Here is an 18,061-nt window from a genome sequence, read left to right on the forward strand (position 1 = left end):
TAGGAGATTTGCTCCAAATCAGTCCCAAGACCAAAATTAAAATTTGCAGTTCCTCCAAATCTCCCAGCCCTTGGTGATGAGCAACTTCATTACACTATACATGTGGAGGAGAAAACTTAGTAAGGAGGATCTTCCAAAGGAATGGGAAATATCTTTCATATAACAAGAAAAACATTTAGAGAGAGTTTGTAAAAAATAATGATGAATTTTATATACAATACCTAACTCATCTGGAATTCATTTACCTGACAATCTCAACTATTGGGAACTGGGGCAAAAATCTGAACAACAGAATGAATATCTCTGAGTTCAAGCAACTTACTCATAAGAAATGGCATAATTTAATTTTATACACAATTCTGACAAATGTGGCTACTTAGTCTGCAGGCAATCTCAAGTAGCAGGAGAGCTGAAGTAACAGATTGGAATAGGTGGAGGAAAGGGGACTACTAATGTGAGTAGTAATCTGATACCATCAGAGGCAGAATTATTAGGCAAAGAAAAGCGGTGATAAGACCTCCCAGAACCCAAAACTCTTTTAGTGTAGGAGCAAATAGCTCTACAATCTTGACAGCATCATTGTAGTACATTATACGTTACACTACACATTGTAGAACAGCACACTGAAGCCACTGATGTTCACTAACATCACCTTAAACAATTAGGTATAGGTTAGGGTGGAGGGAAAAAAGGATAGAATCTATTTTAGAATATGTTTTCCTTTCCATTAAGTAAGAGCACCACGGCTTAGAGGATGGTGATTTCTAGATCATACCACGTAAGTAAGCTATCAGATCTGTGGATGAGTTGTGACAGAGAAGGTGGTAAAAAAATCTATGATTTCCACATCCAAGTAAACACGATCCTCTTTCCACTAGCATTCTTGGGATCCAACACCTTTATCCCAAATAATACTGTCATTGAACCCAACATTTCTGAAACATTTCTTCAGAAATAATCTTTAAAGCATTTTTTTTAATCATCAAGGTAAGAAAATTTGTCTTTTGGATGAATTAAAATTTTGGATTTATTTTTTGTTTTGGATAAAGTCAACTGTCTTTTGAAGACAAGCTTGGTGAATATGATAGATAATCACTTGGAGATTAATATTGTGTCCAAAAGCCTGTCCAGATAGCAGCAAGACTGGTTTTCTTATTTCACTTAAAAGGTATCAGAAGATAATTTTCAGAAAGGGGTTCTGAAATTATTTTGTGTAATGGTTACATTACTGAGATAACTGTTTAGCTTCAAAGGAAAAACACCCATCCGTATGTGTATGTGAGGAGTTACATGTATACGTATATATTTATATTACTTTATAACATCGTCATATAGTATAAAACAGTCACATGGTCTAAAGCTTATAAATAAGTGCCTGTTATCAAATAATGTCTGGAAGCTACAAGCAGCTACAAAACAGATTTTCCACATAATTGCCTTCTAATCACAAAGACTAATCATCATAAAAATTAAATTGCTAACACAATGCTTACCACGGGTCAGGCACTGTGCTTACTGCTCAAATGTACTGTTGCATTTAATATTATCAGCTCAAAGGCCGTCAGGAGGATTAATGAGTGAAAAAATACATGCCTAGGATTTTAGCACAATGCCTGGTGCACAGCAACCATTCAACAAATTAGCTATTTGTTTTTATTATTCTCATGAGAAGGACATTTAAGCTTAAAAAGTTATTTTCCTAAGAGTCACATATCTGTGGAATGCCACAGTTTACCTTCTTAACCACTGCTCTTTCTGCCTCTGTCTATAGTTGGCTAAGGGTGTGGATACCTTGGCAGAGCATTTGTCAGTGAAGCACCAGTCGCCACCCATGCATCTCAATACAGGTACTCACAGGTACTGGATAAATGATTACCTGAAGCTCTTTAGCCATCTTCTGAAGCTGAGCCACCAGGCCTTTCTCCTTTTCCATGTTTGATTTCATCCGACTCAATTCTAATTCTTTTCTGTTTGGAAAAATGTATCAAATGGAATTGTTCAGAGTCATAATGTTTTGTTTAAATATTTTTAGAATTTTAGTAATAACACATGAATTCATTCTCATTGTAAAAATTCAACTATTACATCTATATCTGAACTCTTCTTGGCTATTACACCCAATCTTTGTTTCTTCCCTAGAAGTGACCACCACTATCAGTTTGGTGTGAATCCATCCAGTCATTTTTTTCTAAGTATTGACATATGTTTGTGCTTATATTTCAGTAGAAATAGTTTCATTCTTTACTGTGAAAGGTATAGTATTGTATACATTTGTATATATAGTTCTATAACTTATTTTTAACCCAATAATACATTGAAGATTTTTCCATGTTGGCCCACACATAGATTACTTCATTTAAAAATTAACTGACAACCTATTCCATGATTTAGACTTCCTGTAGTTTATTTATCCATTTCTCTATAAATAAGCACTTAGGTTTTCCCCAATATTTTGCTTTTACAAATAACACTGTTCACATACACGCCTCCTTGTGTACAAGTGAGTGTTTCTCTAGAGTGGACACTGAGCAGGGAATTGCTGGGTCAGGTACAGGTATGTGCTTAAAAATATATAGCCCTGCCCTTTGACCTCCAATAGCAATGTAAGATTATTATTTCTCTACATTTATTCTTAATATTAGCATACTGCTAAATTTTTCCTAATCTGAGAGAATGGATTTGTATGTCATTGTTTTATTTTGGATGTCCTTGTTTATTAGTGATGACAACATCTTGTCAACTATGGGGATTTAAAAATGGCCAGTAAACCAAATGAACTGCCTGCTTGTGTCCTTTGCCTATTTTTCTATTAGGTTACTCATCTAATTATTGAATTAAAGATTTTCTTTTAATATTCTTGATATTTATTTTTGATATCTATTGTAGATATTTCTCATACTTTATAATTTGTTGCAATTTTATGTTTTATTTTTATTTATTTTTTTTGTGAGGAAGATCAGCCCTGAGCTAACATCCATGCCAATCCTCCTCTTTTTGCTGAGGAAGACTGGCCCTGGGCTAACATCTGTGACCATCTTCCTCCACTTTATGTGGGACGCCACCACAGCATGGTCTGACAAGCAGTGTATCGGTGCGCGCCTAGGATCCGAACCCGGGCTGCCAGCAGCGGAGTGCGCACACTTAACCACTACGCCACGGGGCCAGCCCCTGCAATTTTATTTATGTTGGTTTTTGCAACCTAAATGTTTAAATTTTTGATGTAGTCAAATTTATCAAGATATTCCTTTTATGTCTTTGGCTTTTTGTGAGTTATTCAAGAAGATTTAACCTGCCGATTTCCTAAGACTCATCACCTATATTGTCTTCAAATGGTTTTTTTGTTATTTTTATTGCAGTAAGAACATTTAACATGAGATCCACTTCTTAACAAATATTAAAGTGCACAATACGGTTTTGTTAATTATAGGCACAATGTTGTACAGCAAATCTCTAGAACTCCGTCATCTTGCGTAACTGAAACTTTATACCCATTGAATAGCAACTCCCCATTTTCCCTTCTCTCTAGCCCTTGGTCTCCAGACCATCCTATTCTGTTTCTATGAGTTTGACTATTTTAGATGCCTCATATAAGTGGAATCATGCAGTACTGTTCTTCTGTGACTGCCTTATTTCACTTAGCATTATGTCCTCCAGGCTCATCTATGTTGTCACATATGGCAGGATTTCTTTCTTTTTAAAGGCTGAATAATATTCCATTATATGTATATAGCACATTTTCTTTATCCATTCATCCACTGGTGAGCATTTTGGTTATTTCCATATTTTGGCTATTATGAATAATGCTGTATTGTCTGATTTTTTTATAGCTTAATTTTTACATTTAATTCATTAATGCCACTGGATTTTATGTGTGTGAATAGTGTGAGGTAGAAGTTTAACTTTTACCTCATAATCTCAGCACCATTTAAGTATTCTATTTTGTCATCGCTAATTTGAAATTCCACCTCTATCATGTATTAAGTTTCCACGTAACACAAGTTCATTTAGAAAAATGTTTTATAATAAAGTTATAATTTCCTGTAAACATGGATTTCTAAAATGCCAGAGCTCTTCGACCTTGGCCTACAGGGATGGAGTATCATTTTCACTTTGCTGAGCTGAAACACAGTCTTTGAAATTGAATGCTAAGGGAACTTGATCATCATTTTGCCTTTTGCTGTTCCATTACATTCAAATGGTTGCTTATTTCACCTTTTCCAAACACCTATCAAGTTCAGTAACTTGTTAGTAGAATATTAATCAAGCCACACCATGAGCATGTATAATGGCAACTCACGAACACAAAGAGGAAAACCAGAAGCTCATAGCTGCTCACTTGACTCTCTTCTCTTTTTCACTGTGGGCCCCAATGATCGATATGCTCCCAGCTTGAACCTTTAACCTTGTCTCACTCTTTGACCTTACAGTCTTCCCGTCTTATTTGATCCACCCCAAATAACTTGAAAAATCTCTAATGGTTAGAAGAAAGTCTAGCTAAACAGAGGAAGACAAACAGGACACAGTGAGAAAATCCATTTCCCTGAGTGGTGAAACTAAACTAGAAGGGACCATCTTACTCTGAGGTTCTTAGGGTATAAAGAATCCATGTGAACTCAAAGTTCCATTATTTTTTTTTATTTATTTTCATTTTTATTTATTTATTTATTTATTTTGTGAGGAAGATCGGCCCTGAGCTAACATCTGCCAAGCCTTCTCTTTTTTGCTGAGGAAGACTGGCCCTGGGCTAACATCCGTGCCCATCTTCCTCTTCTACTTTATATGGGACGCCGCCACAGCATGGCTTAGCAAGTGGTGCATCGGTGCGTGCCCAGGATCCGAACCTGCGAACCCCGGGCTACCGCAGTGGAGTGAGCGCACTTAACCGCTTGCGCCACCGGGCCAGCCCCTATTTTTTTTTTTTACATAAGGTTTTCAACTTTTTATAAGAGAGTAACTTTTTTTTTGAGGATGATTGGCCCTCTGCTAACATCTGTTTCCAATCTTCTTTTTTCATTTTTCTCCCCAAAGCCCCAGTACATAGTTGTATGTCATAGTTGTAGAGTTGTAGCTCTTCTCTGTGAGACCACCTCAGCATGGTTTGATGAGCTGTGAGCAGGTCTGCACCCAGGATCTGAACCAGTGAACCCTGGGCCACCGAAGCGGAATGCGTGAACTTAACCGCTGTGCCACCAGGCTGGCCCCTGCATTAATTTTGATCATTGTTATGTTCTGCTTTAGATTTTAAGTTTAATATTTAAGAGTAAATTATTTGATCAAAGAAAAAGCTATATGAACGTTAATGAAGTTAGATCTGGCAAATAAGTATTTTTTTTGGAGTGATCAGAGGGTACATGAGACATCACATTAGGGTAAATTTTTTATTTTTGTTTTACTTTTTATGCCATTGGTCTCATCATGAGTAAAAGAAGTGAGCCATTTTTATTTTTTGAGTTGTGCCTCAAATTCTAATAATTCACATCTCATGTGCCTTACATCTTTCATTCGCATCTGCTATTCAGATGCATTTTCAATTACATTCTTCTAGATTATGCATTTACTCTCGTTACAACTATATAATAAAGCCCAGCAAAAACAAAAAAAATCCATTTCCTAGGCTTGTTATCCTCCCCTTCAGGTCTTGAGACGTCTGGCCCTGGAGTCGTGAGGATAAACGACATGAGAGAGCTGTTCCTTTCAGTACAAGGTCTCCCAGAAGCTCATGCAACAGAAAGGTGGCTTACTTCCTCAGCTTTTCCGCTAGCTGCAGCTGGCTGCTCTCCAGGTACTCTGCACTCTCCTGGTTCAGCTTGAAATCGCCCTCCAGTTTGCGCTTTTCCCTTTCACAGTTCATTCTCGCTTTTCTCTCCTGCTCAAAGGCACCCTCAAGCTGACAAAAGGAGATATCATTTAGCCAAATAAGTAGGTAAAGTTTATCCTTCACTACATGTGTTCACTAACTACTTACTTTCTGGAAAAAAAAGAAAGAAAAATACAAGCACGGATTCTGTAAATGATGCCCAATTATGCTGATATTTTTAAATAAATATTGTATGCATCAATAAGATAAAAGAATCTAGAAATCACAGTGATAGAAGAAAACATTAGAGATTAAGGAACATATGTTCTATCCTAGGGAAGGCACCAATAATAAATGGCCAGAAAGCCTTTGTCTGATCGTTTTCCAGTGACGGGAAGCTCACTTCTTCACATGGCAGCTCATTTCATGGGTGGATAAGTCCATTTACTCGGGAGTGCTTCTTCATAAGAAACCAAAACATTCTCTGTAAATTCTTCCCACAAGTCTAAGCTCTGCTCCCTGGAGCAACACCAAGAAAATCTGTCTCCACACGATCATCCATGATTAGGCAGCTGTCCTGAGTCTCCCAACTTGGTACTGACTGTTTCAGACACGTCCCACATGACATGATGTCCGCACCTCCTTTGACACCTTGGCACCCTCTTCTAGTCCATTACATTGCATCATATTCTGGCACCCCACCAAGGGGGTCAGAACATTCCAGTTTTGTCTGGTTTAGATTGGTCAACAATGATATCGAGGTTAGTTTAGCAGGAGGCTAGGTAACAGTGACGATATGGCTATTTTTTCATTGATTTGTTTACTTTTCAGCAATAGAAGCTATTTCCTGTAACCAGCAAAAGACATGAAATTCAAATGGGGAGAGGAGGGAGAATTTCTGGCAGGTGTATGAGAAAACCTGAAAGTAGATGAACTCCAGGAGAGAACAAGTGTGTGTGTGCACGCATGCGTGAGTGTACATACACACACACGTGTGCACTCACACACACACCAATAAATCCCCATAGTGAGGCTTTGTGAGATACACAATCAGTGGAAATAGGAAGAGAAGTGAGACAACTAACAGTTATTAGAGGAAATTGATAGAGAGGCATGAGGAAAAAGAAGCAGATAATAAAAAAAAAAACCTAACCACCCTTGTCAGCAATTGTATAAAGGCTAAGCTTTTGGGACTAATAGGAGAAGGAGTGTGTACACTGTGTCAGCTGGGGAGGGGAAAGGAAAGATGACGTAGCTACCCCCTGAGACTGATCTGAAACATCTTTATTTCACAGGGTGCTTGGAGGCAGACCAGGGGCACCATCTTTAGCATCTTACAAGTATTTCCCAACAGCGTAGGTAGAACACAGCTTGTGACTTACGTAACTTTCAACTATAAATAAACCTCAGCACACCACTGGAGACATGGCAGGGCCTTTAAACCAATCCTTCAGCACTAGTGTCAAACAGAGTCCCAACATATCTGTAGGGCAAAGTACCAGGTTCTGTGGGAGCTATGGGGAAAAGCCATCACTTAGAGTGATAACCCTTTACGATTCATCTCAGTGTTCTCCACTGCCCAGGGTTGTATGAAAGTTACATTTAAAAACTGAGATTACGTGCTGGGGCCTCTCTTATACTGTAGTGCTTCCGTGGACATTAAGAAAAAACATTTCTATTTCTAAGTAATGAGAGAAAGAAGCCATATGACTATGTTCTCCTGAAACTGTCAAGATACATTAACTGAGTAAGAATTAGAGGTTCGTATATACGTAGGCAGCTAACCAGCTAGACATAGCACTACTCACCTCACTCACTTGCTGTTCCAGCTTCAACTTGGCCTTGCTCAGGTGGCTGAGCCTCTCCTCCTCTGTGTGCAGGTCATCCAGGGTCTGCTGATGGGCCTCCTGCATGACCGTGGCTGCTCTGTGAAGTTTGTTGATATCCTCATTTAGAGACTCCACTTCCTCAGCCAAGTTCTTGACCTGTGGGAAGACGATGACAATGGCTTCATTAGAGCTACCCCTGGAAGGCTGGGCATAATGCTAAGGTCTGTCTTCTCTCTTTTCTAATATAAAAAATCCTATGAGGTATCCACTGTGTTGAAGAACCAAATTTAGCCAAATTCCTGATACACTTTTTAGAACTCTAAATTCACTGTTTCTTCCACACATACACAAAAAAGATCTGTTACCTGTCATGGTCCGGGAATGGGGTATTCTGGTTAATCAAATATCATCAATATAGCTCATTGGATGGCCAGTTTTCAGAGTATCATATTATGGTATAACAAGACCACCACTAAAGGTAACTTAGCTTTCTTTTGAGTATTCAGGGGACACGTATTAATCTTGTTGTGCCTCAACATCCTGAGAAAGTGGCAGTTAAAGAAGAGTTACAGCTGATAAAGTATGCAAAAATGGAAGCTGGCTATAGCAGGCCCATGTGCTTTTTATGAAAGGGAACCAATGGCACCAGAGTTGCTATATCTGCCAAATGTAGTGTCATTCTGGAGACTAGTAATTCAGCAGAGGTTTGGTACAGACTCCTCAGCTAACCGCAATTCATACACAGATGCACAAGCTAAAAACCTCAACTAAAACGAACAAAACGTCAAAGTCCTTAACTGGAATTAAAGTGACATCTTCAAGAGGTCAAACTCCAAATCGATGACAGAGCTGGGGATGCAGACACAACCAAATCACCTTTCAGTAAACCGCTTCATGCTTGCTCTCCATCCAAAAAAGGATACTTAGAAGACCAATGAAACCATTTTGCTCTTTCTCTTTAGTTTCAGATGCAATAAGATGGGAACAAATGAAAAACGTTTCATTTGGGAAATTAAATAGGATTCCATAAATTCGAATTGGAAATTTAAATCGGGACAGCACAGTTCATCAGGCCCTTGATTTTAGGCTGGTTCTGACTTCCAGTGCTGTACAGTTGCAGGCCACTGTGTTAATTAATTTAGACAGAGCAAGGCTGGTACCGAAGCCTGATTGCGAATGGCATTCAGGCATCTAGGCCTTCCTAATGTTATAGAAAAAGTACCTTGTGCTCTGCAGCACGCTTCGCCTTCTCTGACTTCGCCAATATTGTTTCCAGGTCATCGATTTCTTTCTTCAACTCAGAACATTCATCTTCGAGTTGCCGCCCCCTGGCAGTCAGCTCAGAATTTATCTCCTCCTCTTCCTCCACCCGCGCAGACAGCGCCTTGACTCTGGCCTCCAGCTGGATCTTGGATTTAATCAGCGACTCGCACTGCTCTTCAACATTCGCCAGGGTCTCTTGCTCCTGCCATGATGAGGAGAAAATTGTTGCCAACAGCTGGAAGTAATTTATCAGCTAGGCGAAAATGCTGCTTAACACATAGCAAAGAGATAATTGCCTGCCCTCTGCCCAGCACTTTCACCTACCTATCCTAAGCAGTTGAAATAATATTCCCAGTTCCCCGATGCTATTGTGGAGAAGTGGAGGAGTTGCTTGTGTTTGGAGGTGCTTTCAATCTTTCAGGCCATTCAGTAGATTAGATTACCTCTCCTAAAGCACTTAATAGAATCCTGGTGGCCTAAAGGAGCTAACACATCTCCCAAAATCAGCGCTGTACTGCTTAAATCACAGCTTCTGGAAGCATCCATGTGGGCAGATGGTTTGAGGTTGATACCTGCTCAGAATATGGTCTTTTAAGAAAGCAGTGTTCCCTCAGACAATAGAATATTTATGACATTATGATAAGTGCCTCGATGCAGGTGTTTTAATATATACAGGTATCTTCTAATAAATAGAGCTGAGCTGTATATTTTTTATTCTTAGGCTGAATTTAGAATTCATAAGGCTACTTGCAAGTCACTAACTAGATTTCACTATTATTTCCAGCTAAAATCTTTTCCTCAATGATTCTGCCAGCAGTAAGTTCCACAAGTTATACACATAGAGCACAAAGTACTCTCCCTTTTTCCTTTCAAACGTACTGCCTCCACCTCTCACTGAGTGACCCATTACTCCTGCGGTATGGGTCAAGTGAAAAATGAGGGGGCTGATTGCCTTTTGCTACAAAAGCACTTTTTATAACTTTGAACCCCTCTAATTTGTCTCCATTAGATGCTAAATAAAACCTCTTTGTGAGCAAGTTCTTAATTACCGTAGGTCTCGTTGCAACATAACTTCACACACATCTCCATCTTCCCTCTCTAGACCTCACCGTCCTCTGCAATATGCCAGTTTGGACAATTCATTACCTATCTATTTGACTGGCTTAAGTTGGTTCTGCTACTTAGATCAAGAGCAGAAAAAGGAAAAAATACGGGCTATTGGTTTCTGGCTAGGTCTTCGCAAGAGAGTGGCTGTCTGCCCAACAAATGGGGCTCAAACAGGCAGAGATGGGGGAGGTATAGAAGAGCAAATCTCAATCATCACCAAAGACCCAAAGAGAAGGTGCTAAATTAAAAACAAACAAATAAGAAGGCCAAAGCAGGAAGAATCCATACAAATCAGAGAAGCTTCCAATGTCTGGGTAATAATGGGCACACTTGATCTTGGTTCACCCAGGATGACAAGTGCAATGGTTGTTGCTCTTTTCCATTCAGTATGTGTGCAGGACCTGTCACCATCACCGAACGAAGAGGACAGTCCAATCGACCATCATTGATCCCTTCATTAAACGTGACGGCAAGATGTACGGCCAGCTGAGCAATGGTGTGGCGGTTGAACAGAAGGAAGATCCTTTCCCCAATGGCAGTTATTCTGTCACCTACTCACAGTGTTAATTGGAAACGGTTCACTCAGTTCTGCTGGTATTCTAAGTAAATGATTTTAAACGAATCCTGTTTCCTTGATCACTACTGTGTTTAGCTATGTCCCTTACAAATAAATGATGATAAAATATGTCAGAGTTCTGTCAACTTTTTAAATCACAGTTACAGTTTGAACTCATCCCTGCCTTCCTGGGTTTGCCCTGGAACACGCATGTTTCATGTGCTCCCCACACTGATCTTTTATCCTGGATCCCAGGCTTTTACCTGTTGCTCCCTGCACAAGTTAGGTCCATTTCTATCTACCACATCAGCCCAAGTAGCACTGGCCACTCTCTCTGTCTAGAGGAAAAATAATGAAAACTGGGAGGCCAGGTCTCATCCAAAGTGCTTCTCGCCTAAACCAGGCCAAATATAATACTACAAACTGTTCTTCATATAGGATGGATCTTAAAGGAGATTTGGAATGGGGCACAACAATTTGTATTTCTAGCAAGCATCCCAGGTGAAGATGATATACACTAAACTAAAGTTCTAGAATCACTGCTCTGTTAAATATGCATCCGAAATATGGGTCTGGGTGCAAATTCTTATGTAAATTATGGCCGATTGGAACATTGATGGATAGCACAGCCCTAAAATAAAAGAATAACTTGAGTCAGTCTCAAATTTTCTCTTTCAGTAAGTTTAAAAAGCAGGAAAAACAGTTTTATTTATACAATTGTATTGGAACCCAATATTTTTTAACTTAACACTGTGCTAAGTGCGGTGGAGATTATAATGAAGGTGAATACAGTCTCCTCCCTGCCTTTGGGATGTTTGGGGGTAACTGTAGTCCCAGTGGCTAAGGAGGAGGAATGTGAAAAGCAGTGAGTAACGGCACGTGGGCAACAGATGGGAGATGGAGGCTTGAATGCCAGGGCTGAGGGTTTGGGATCTATAAGGTCCATTTTGCAGGATCTGAAGCTTGTTCATCAGGGAAGCAACATGATATTTGTCTAAGACAATGGTTCTCAATCCTGACTGGATATCGAATCACCCATATAGATTATTTGACCCACACAGGGCCTGCTTAATCAAATATCTCAGAGTGGGGTCTAGGCATCTTTCTTTTTATTTTTTAATGCTTTACAAATGAGTTTAATGCAAAGCCGAGGTTGACAACTGCTGTTCTAAGAACTCGACTGATTAGTAATGTTGATTTGGACCGGGGAAAGGGAAGTAGGGAGACCAAAATCAGGAAAACCAGCCAGGAGCACACTGCAATAATCCTGAAGATCTAGGAAAGCTTTTCTCAGGACCTAAATCCTGTCTTTTGATTTGCTAATGAGTCATGGGCTGCATACAGAATTCAAATTAAGACTCAGAGCTTTCTGGCTCCCACGATAGATTGTAGCGCTTTTATATAGTTAAAACTCATCTCACAGTTGTTCCTTTTTCAAAGACATCCTGCCAGTGAAATCACTTCACTCTGAAACAGGGTGTCTCTAAGCGTTTCCATTGTCTGTGTTTGATGAAATTCTATAGTATTCGAAATGCATGTGCCTCTATTTTTTTCAGGTGAACACTGCCTGCAAAACAAGAGAATCTAATTAAAAACTTGATTTGAAGATAAAACGGTGTGGCCACTCACAGCCTGCAGCTGAAGAAGCAGCTCATTCTTTTCCCGGCTGAGGGACACTTGCTGTGCTGTCAGCTCGCCTCTCTGAGATTCTGATTTCTCCAAGGCTTTCTGCAGTTGCACACACTCTTCCTTCAGTCCAGCCATCTCCGTTCCTGTTCCGGCAGATTTGACAAGAGGCTTGATCTTGAAGAAGAGCCTCATCCAGGGCCAGTTCTTCACAGCCATGAAAGCTCTTATGTTCCACTGGATCAAAAGAAGTGCGTCCCTAAATCAATAGAGAAAAAAGGAAAGCCAGTTAACCCAGGCTCTAAGAGTTACTTCCCAAATTAAGATCCTTAATAAGCACATCTTTTTAGGAGTCATTATAAATTCTCATTAGTCTTCGAAGCACTTCTACATCCTGGCTCTCATTTGATTCTGGCCAAAATCCTAGGAGGGACTTCTGGGGCTAGCAACGTTGTGGACTAGATGTCCTGAAAATGCTCCCTCCACAAACATCCTTTAATTGAGAGCTGAACCTGAAAGACAATGTGAAACAAAGAGGGAGCTAAAATCCTGAGCAATAAGTCAATGCCTGGACAGCCTGGACACCTTGGTGGAAGAAGGAAACCAACCTTGGTATTATAGGAGATGGTATTGTTATATCTACATGGATAAAGAGACAGGCTGAGACTTTCAAAGAATTTCACCCTTAATGAAGAGGAGGATTAAAAACTTCACCCATTGACACAGGGAGACATCAAAGACAAGTATATCTGATTTGGTCTGGGCTCAGGATGAAGAAAAAAATCCTACTCCAGGAATTTTTTTTTTATCATGGACCAGAACCACTGAATGTTTGAAGTTTAAATTTTACTATCTGATTAGTGCAGAAATATGCACGAAATTAGCATGATCATTTTTTTATACTGGTAATAAATGCCCCTTTGACCCTTGAGGGAGGAAAATGAAAACGTGCACTGAAGAGAACACCCTAAAATCAAGAGCTTGTCTCAGATAAAGCCCCCCTGAAGATGAGTTTACAATTCAAAATTACAAAACACATATGGAAAAAAATCAACCCTCAGTGAGAGTGAGCACCTATAATAAAAAGTTTGATTAAACTCCCAGGAATTTCAGACAATTGAACAATCTGGTGGAGATCATAAAATAATTGTTCAAAATTTATAAGGCATAAAGGAAAGAATCAAAAAAACAAGAAAGAAATGAGCCACTAGGATAAAAAGGCAAACAGATTTGAAAGAGGACCAAATAAAATGTCTAAAACTGAAAAGCATAGTCACTGAAGTCAAGCACTCGATGGAAGAATTAAGCAGCTGATTAGACACAATGAAAAAAAATGTGAATTACGAAAAGAATAAACCCAAAGCAAGTGGCAAGATGGAAAGAATAAAAATAAGAAACTAATGAGGGGCCGGCCCGGTGGTGCAAGCGGTTAAGAGCACGCGTTCGGCTGCAGCGGCCCAGGGTTCGCTGGTTCAGATACCGGGTGTGCACCGACCCACCGCTTGTCAAGCCATGCTGTGGCAGCGTCCCATATAAAGTAGAGGACGATGGACACGGATGTTAGCCCAGGGCCAGTCTTCCTCAGCAAAAAGAGGAGGATTGGCAGATGTTAGCTTAGGGCTGATCTTCCTCACAAAAAAAAAAACCACTAATGAAGTGGAAAACAAACAAACAAAAAAAAAACAAGAAAATGAAAAGATGGTTCATTGAAGAGACTAACAAAATAAACATCTGGCATGAATGATCAAGAAAAAGGAGAGAAGGCACTAGTAAACAATACTAGGTAGTGATAATACTATAGGAATACAATAATCTAGGATTATGCTCTAGAAACAATTATAGATATGGTAGAGATTAAAAATAATAATCTAGCAGATTAGAAAATTTAAAAGAAATGTAAAATTTTTTAAAAAGAAACTTCTAAACTGATTCAAGAAGAAAAAAAATCTCAGTAGGACTATTACTATTAAATAAATTGAATCAAAAGTATAAAATCTATTCTAAAAGAAACACCAGATCTAGGTGGTTTTACAGCCAAATTTTACCAAACATTCAAGGACTAAATAATCACAATAAATTGTTTCATTTTGTGAAAGGAGGAAATATTCTCCGACTCTTTTATGAGGTTAAGGTAACCATGATCCAAAGTCAGATAAGGTAGCAGGGGAAAAGAAAATTACAGGCCAATCTTATTCACAAACATTGATGCAAAAATCCTTATGGTAATATTGCTACCAAACCCAACAATGTATGAAAAAGATAATATCTCATAAACAAAGTGGGTTTAAAATTTTTTTTAAATCTATCAATATAATTCAACACATTTATAGGTGAATGTAGAAAAACCATGTGATTACTTCAATAGACGCAGAAAAAGAATTTAACCATTTTCCTGATTAACAAAATCATATGGAAGGAATGTCCTCCACACAACAAATCATGTCTATAAAAAAAATAAATAAAATATCATCTTAAAAGGGAAATGATAGCTTTTCCCAAAGTCAGAAATATGACAAAATTTGACAAAAGTTTTTGAGGTCTGAAATGGCACAAGTTGGTGAGAATATAGAGCAATGGGACTTTCATACACTTCTGGTGAAGAGTAAATTGGAAAGCATTTTGGCAATATCTCATTACGCTGAAGTTGTGTATAGCCTAAAACCTAATAATTCAGACCCTGGAGAAATGCCACTCAAAGTGTTTGCGCCGGCCAGCTGCTATCCACAAAGTACCAGAGCATGGGCCAGCATTTTGAGTAACACTGCTCTCAAGAAACTGTTGCATATGTGCCGGGGAAGACATTTACAAAAGTGTCACTGCAGAACTATTTGTAATAGCAAAAAATTATAGACGACTTAAATTTACTTGAGCTGGAAAATGGATAAATAAATTGTGGTATATTCGTACAATGGAATACTATATAGAAGTTAAATTCAATAATCTAGCTTTAGATTTAGCGACCTTAATAAATTTCAAAAATAGTACTTAATATAAAGAACGAATTTCAGGATAAGACATACAGAATATTATTTATGTGAAGACTAAAAATATGCAAAATCATGTCACATTTTAAGGATATTTGCATATCTTCATATCTCCATAGGACTTGGATCAAGGGAGAAATATGCAAGGGGCTTCAACCGTGTCTGTTAGTTTATTTTTTTAACATTGTGAGTGCGCCAGCCCAGTGGCGTGGCGGTTAAGAACACACGCTCTACTTTGGTGGCCCGGGGTTCACAGGTTCAGATCCTGGGCGTGCACTGACGCAGCGCTTGTCGAGCCATGCTGTGGTGGCGTCCCATGTAAAAGTAGAGGAAGATGGGCACGGATGTTAGCCCAGGGCCAATCTTCCTCAGCAAAAAGAGGAGGACTGGCATCGGATGTTAGCTCAGGGCTAGTCTTCCTCACACACGCAAAAAAAAACGTTGTGAGCAACTATATAGAAAAAGATGTTAAAGGAATGAAAATATACCTTTATATGTTTTATATATGAAGTATGAAGGAAACATAAATACAATGATAAATACAAATTCAGGATCTAGGGAACTTTGATAGAACTGGTATCAAGGGAGAAATATACAAGGGGCTTCAACTTTGTTAATTTTTTTTTAAGTTGTGAGCAATTACAGAAAAAAATGTTAAGAATTGATACACTTTGATGATAGCTCCATGAGTGAGCATTATAATATTTTTTGTGTTTGAAATATTTCATAATAATTTTTTTAAAATCATTCTATGGGGGCTAGCCCTGTGGCATAGTGGTTGGGTTTGGTGCACTCCGCTTCAGTGGCCCAGGTTCGCGGGTTCAGATTCTGGGTGCAGACCTACACCATTAGTCAACCATGCTGTGGCGGTGACCCACATGCAAAATAGAGGAAGACTGGCACAGATGTTAGCTCAGGAGGAATCTTCCTCAGCAAAAAAGAAAAAAAATCATCCTATGCTAGAGAAAAAATGGATAGTAAAGACCTCATTTTAGAGATGAAGGAAGTGAACTATGAAGAAATTAAGAGTTTACCCAAGTTTATATGACTGGTCCTAGAAGCCATGTCCCCCAATCCCAAATTCCCATAAATTCCCATACCATACTGAATATCATATTAGGGTCACAGAAGCCTCTTAGGAGATGTCTCTCTAATATCTTTGACATCACCTTGTAATGGTCTTTTTTTTCCTTTAGGGAAACAGAAGGAATTCACAGATTGTCAATTAAGCAAGTTATACCAAGACCTGTGGACCTCTCTCCAGAAGGTAAACTATGCTACAGAAAAAGTAAATACAACTGCAGAATCCCTTGCTCACAATGCCTTTGTTTGGAAATTTTGCTAGCTTGCTTTCCATGATTCTATTAAAGAGTAGACAAAACCTACACCTAAGTGTCCAAATGTGGTGATAAATGTCCCTAGTGAACCTGCCTGAAATGAAGTAAGAGAGTTATGGTTACATGTCAGCAAAAGCCAGAGTTTCTGACCCAGGGGAGGTTGTAAAGTGGTCAGAACACCTTCTCACTTTGCAGCAAAGTTCCCCACAATGCTGGCTGTGGGATGCATGCAAACTCTTCCAGATCTGCTTCTGTTATGAATTGTGAGTCACTTCACCCTCAGAGGTCCGAACTTCTCAGACTATAAAGAATCCTTCCAAAGGGAAGGCTGGAGTCAAGGCAAGAAATATCTGAATTATGCTAATATTTGGTTGAAGAGGGCAATGAAAGCCCTTTGTGCTCTTTTTGGTGTTTCATGATTTAAAAGGTTTATGTTAAGTCCCAGCCTAAGCAGAGGAGGTCGCTCTTCACCCTGACTTTTCATGAGGCACTGAGATGAGGTCACAGTGATTGAGGCCACCATCACTCCAGCAGTGTGGGTGCAGGAAAGAAATATCATACCTCTCTTCCAGAATTCTCTGGAATTTGATTCTCATCAGTTTGCCCCGTATTCTGGCTTGGAACAACGTGAAGACTTTAGATAGTCTTTCATCTTTCATTGCTTCCAGTTGGCCCAGAAAGCCAGTTTTTAAAAACACCTAAAAAAAATGTCAGATTTTAGTTCCATTCAAAATGAGTATTCAGTAAATGTCTGTTGAATGACCCTATGAGCAATTGATATATTCATTTATCAGTTCTATTTGTTAAGCTTTATTTAATGTGTAAAATGTACATCCTAGAAAGCTTGGTTTTATAAATCTAAAGTTTGCAAAATATTTCACTGAATCCTGTGGTTACATTGGTTCCTTAAGAACTTTGACTATTCTCCCCCTTATCTGTTAATAATGTCTAGGTTGTCTAGGGAAGTTGGTTTAAGTTTTAAGATAAGGTCCAGGCAGGCAGTGCTCCGAAGTGCCAGGCAGGGGGCCACAAACGTTTTCTGTAAAGGACCAGATAGTAAATATTTTTAGGTTTTGTAGGCCACATACAGTCTTGGCAGAATATTTTTTTTTTTCCTTTTTTACACAAACCTCTAAAAATGTAAAATCATTTTTAGCTAGTGGGCCATATAAAAAAATAGGGCATAAAGATGGCCCTTAGGCCATAGTTTGTTGACCCCTGCTCCAGAGAAAGACACTTTTATCATAGGCGTTAAAGAATTCACATAAATATTTTTTCAAGAATCATCAGTAATGGCCAAGGTTAGGTGAGTGACGTGCTTAAGGCACAAATTTATCACTTTCAGGGTTGTATAAGTCAGCACATGTATAACCATAAGAGTGAATGCCTCCTTAAATTTCGTGCCTTAGGAGGCTCACTCACCTCATGCTAGTCCTGGCCTAGATGAGTAGTACACAGTAAAAATAACTAAACACTCAAGGCAGCAAGGCATCAGTAGTGGAAATCAGCAGAAACAACAAACAGCAGAAACAGACTCTCAGGTACTCAAAATGTGAGAGTCA

At 39.0% G+C, this 18,061-nt stretch overlaps 1 protein-coding gene across 1 annotated transcript in view; it reads right to left on the bottom strand.

Annotated features, from left to right (window-relative positions):
* The window catches only part of MYH15 (myosin heavy chain 15), a 127,895-nt gene that overhangs the window by 51,189 nt on the left and 58,645 nt on the right, over positions 1 to 18,061 (bottom strand). The window contains exons 21-26 of the mRNA XM_014792268.2: positions 17,061 to 17,197; positions 12,182 to 12,437; positions 8,849 to 9,091; positions 7,606 to 7,782; positions 5,742 to 5,887; positions 1,877 to 1,967 (exon numbers count right to left, since the gene is read on the bottom strand). Coding sequence (XP_014647754.2) covers positions 1,877 to 1,967; positions 5,742 to 5,887; positions 7,606 to 7,782; positions 8,849 to 9,091; positions 12,182 to 12,437; positions 17,061 to 17,197 — 1,050 coding nt within the window. The remainder of the gene's footprint in view (positions 1 to 1,876; positions 1,968 to 5,741; positions 5,888 to 7,605; positions 7,783 to 8,848; positions 9,092 to 12,181; positions 12,438 to 17,060; positions 17,198 to 18,061) is intronic.

This window comes from Ceratotherium simum, chromosome 15, assembly GCF_057802395.1.
Source record: "Ceratotherium simum simum isolate JZ-2026a chromosome 15, ASM5780239v1, whole genome shotgun sequence".
NCBI classification, from domain to species: Eukaryota; Metazoa; Chordata; class Mammalia; order Perissodactyla; family Rhinocerotidae; genus Ceratotherium; species Ceratotherium simum.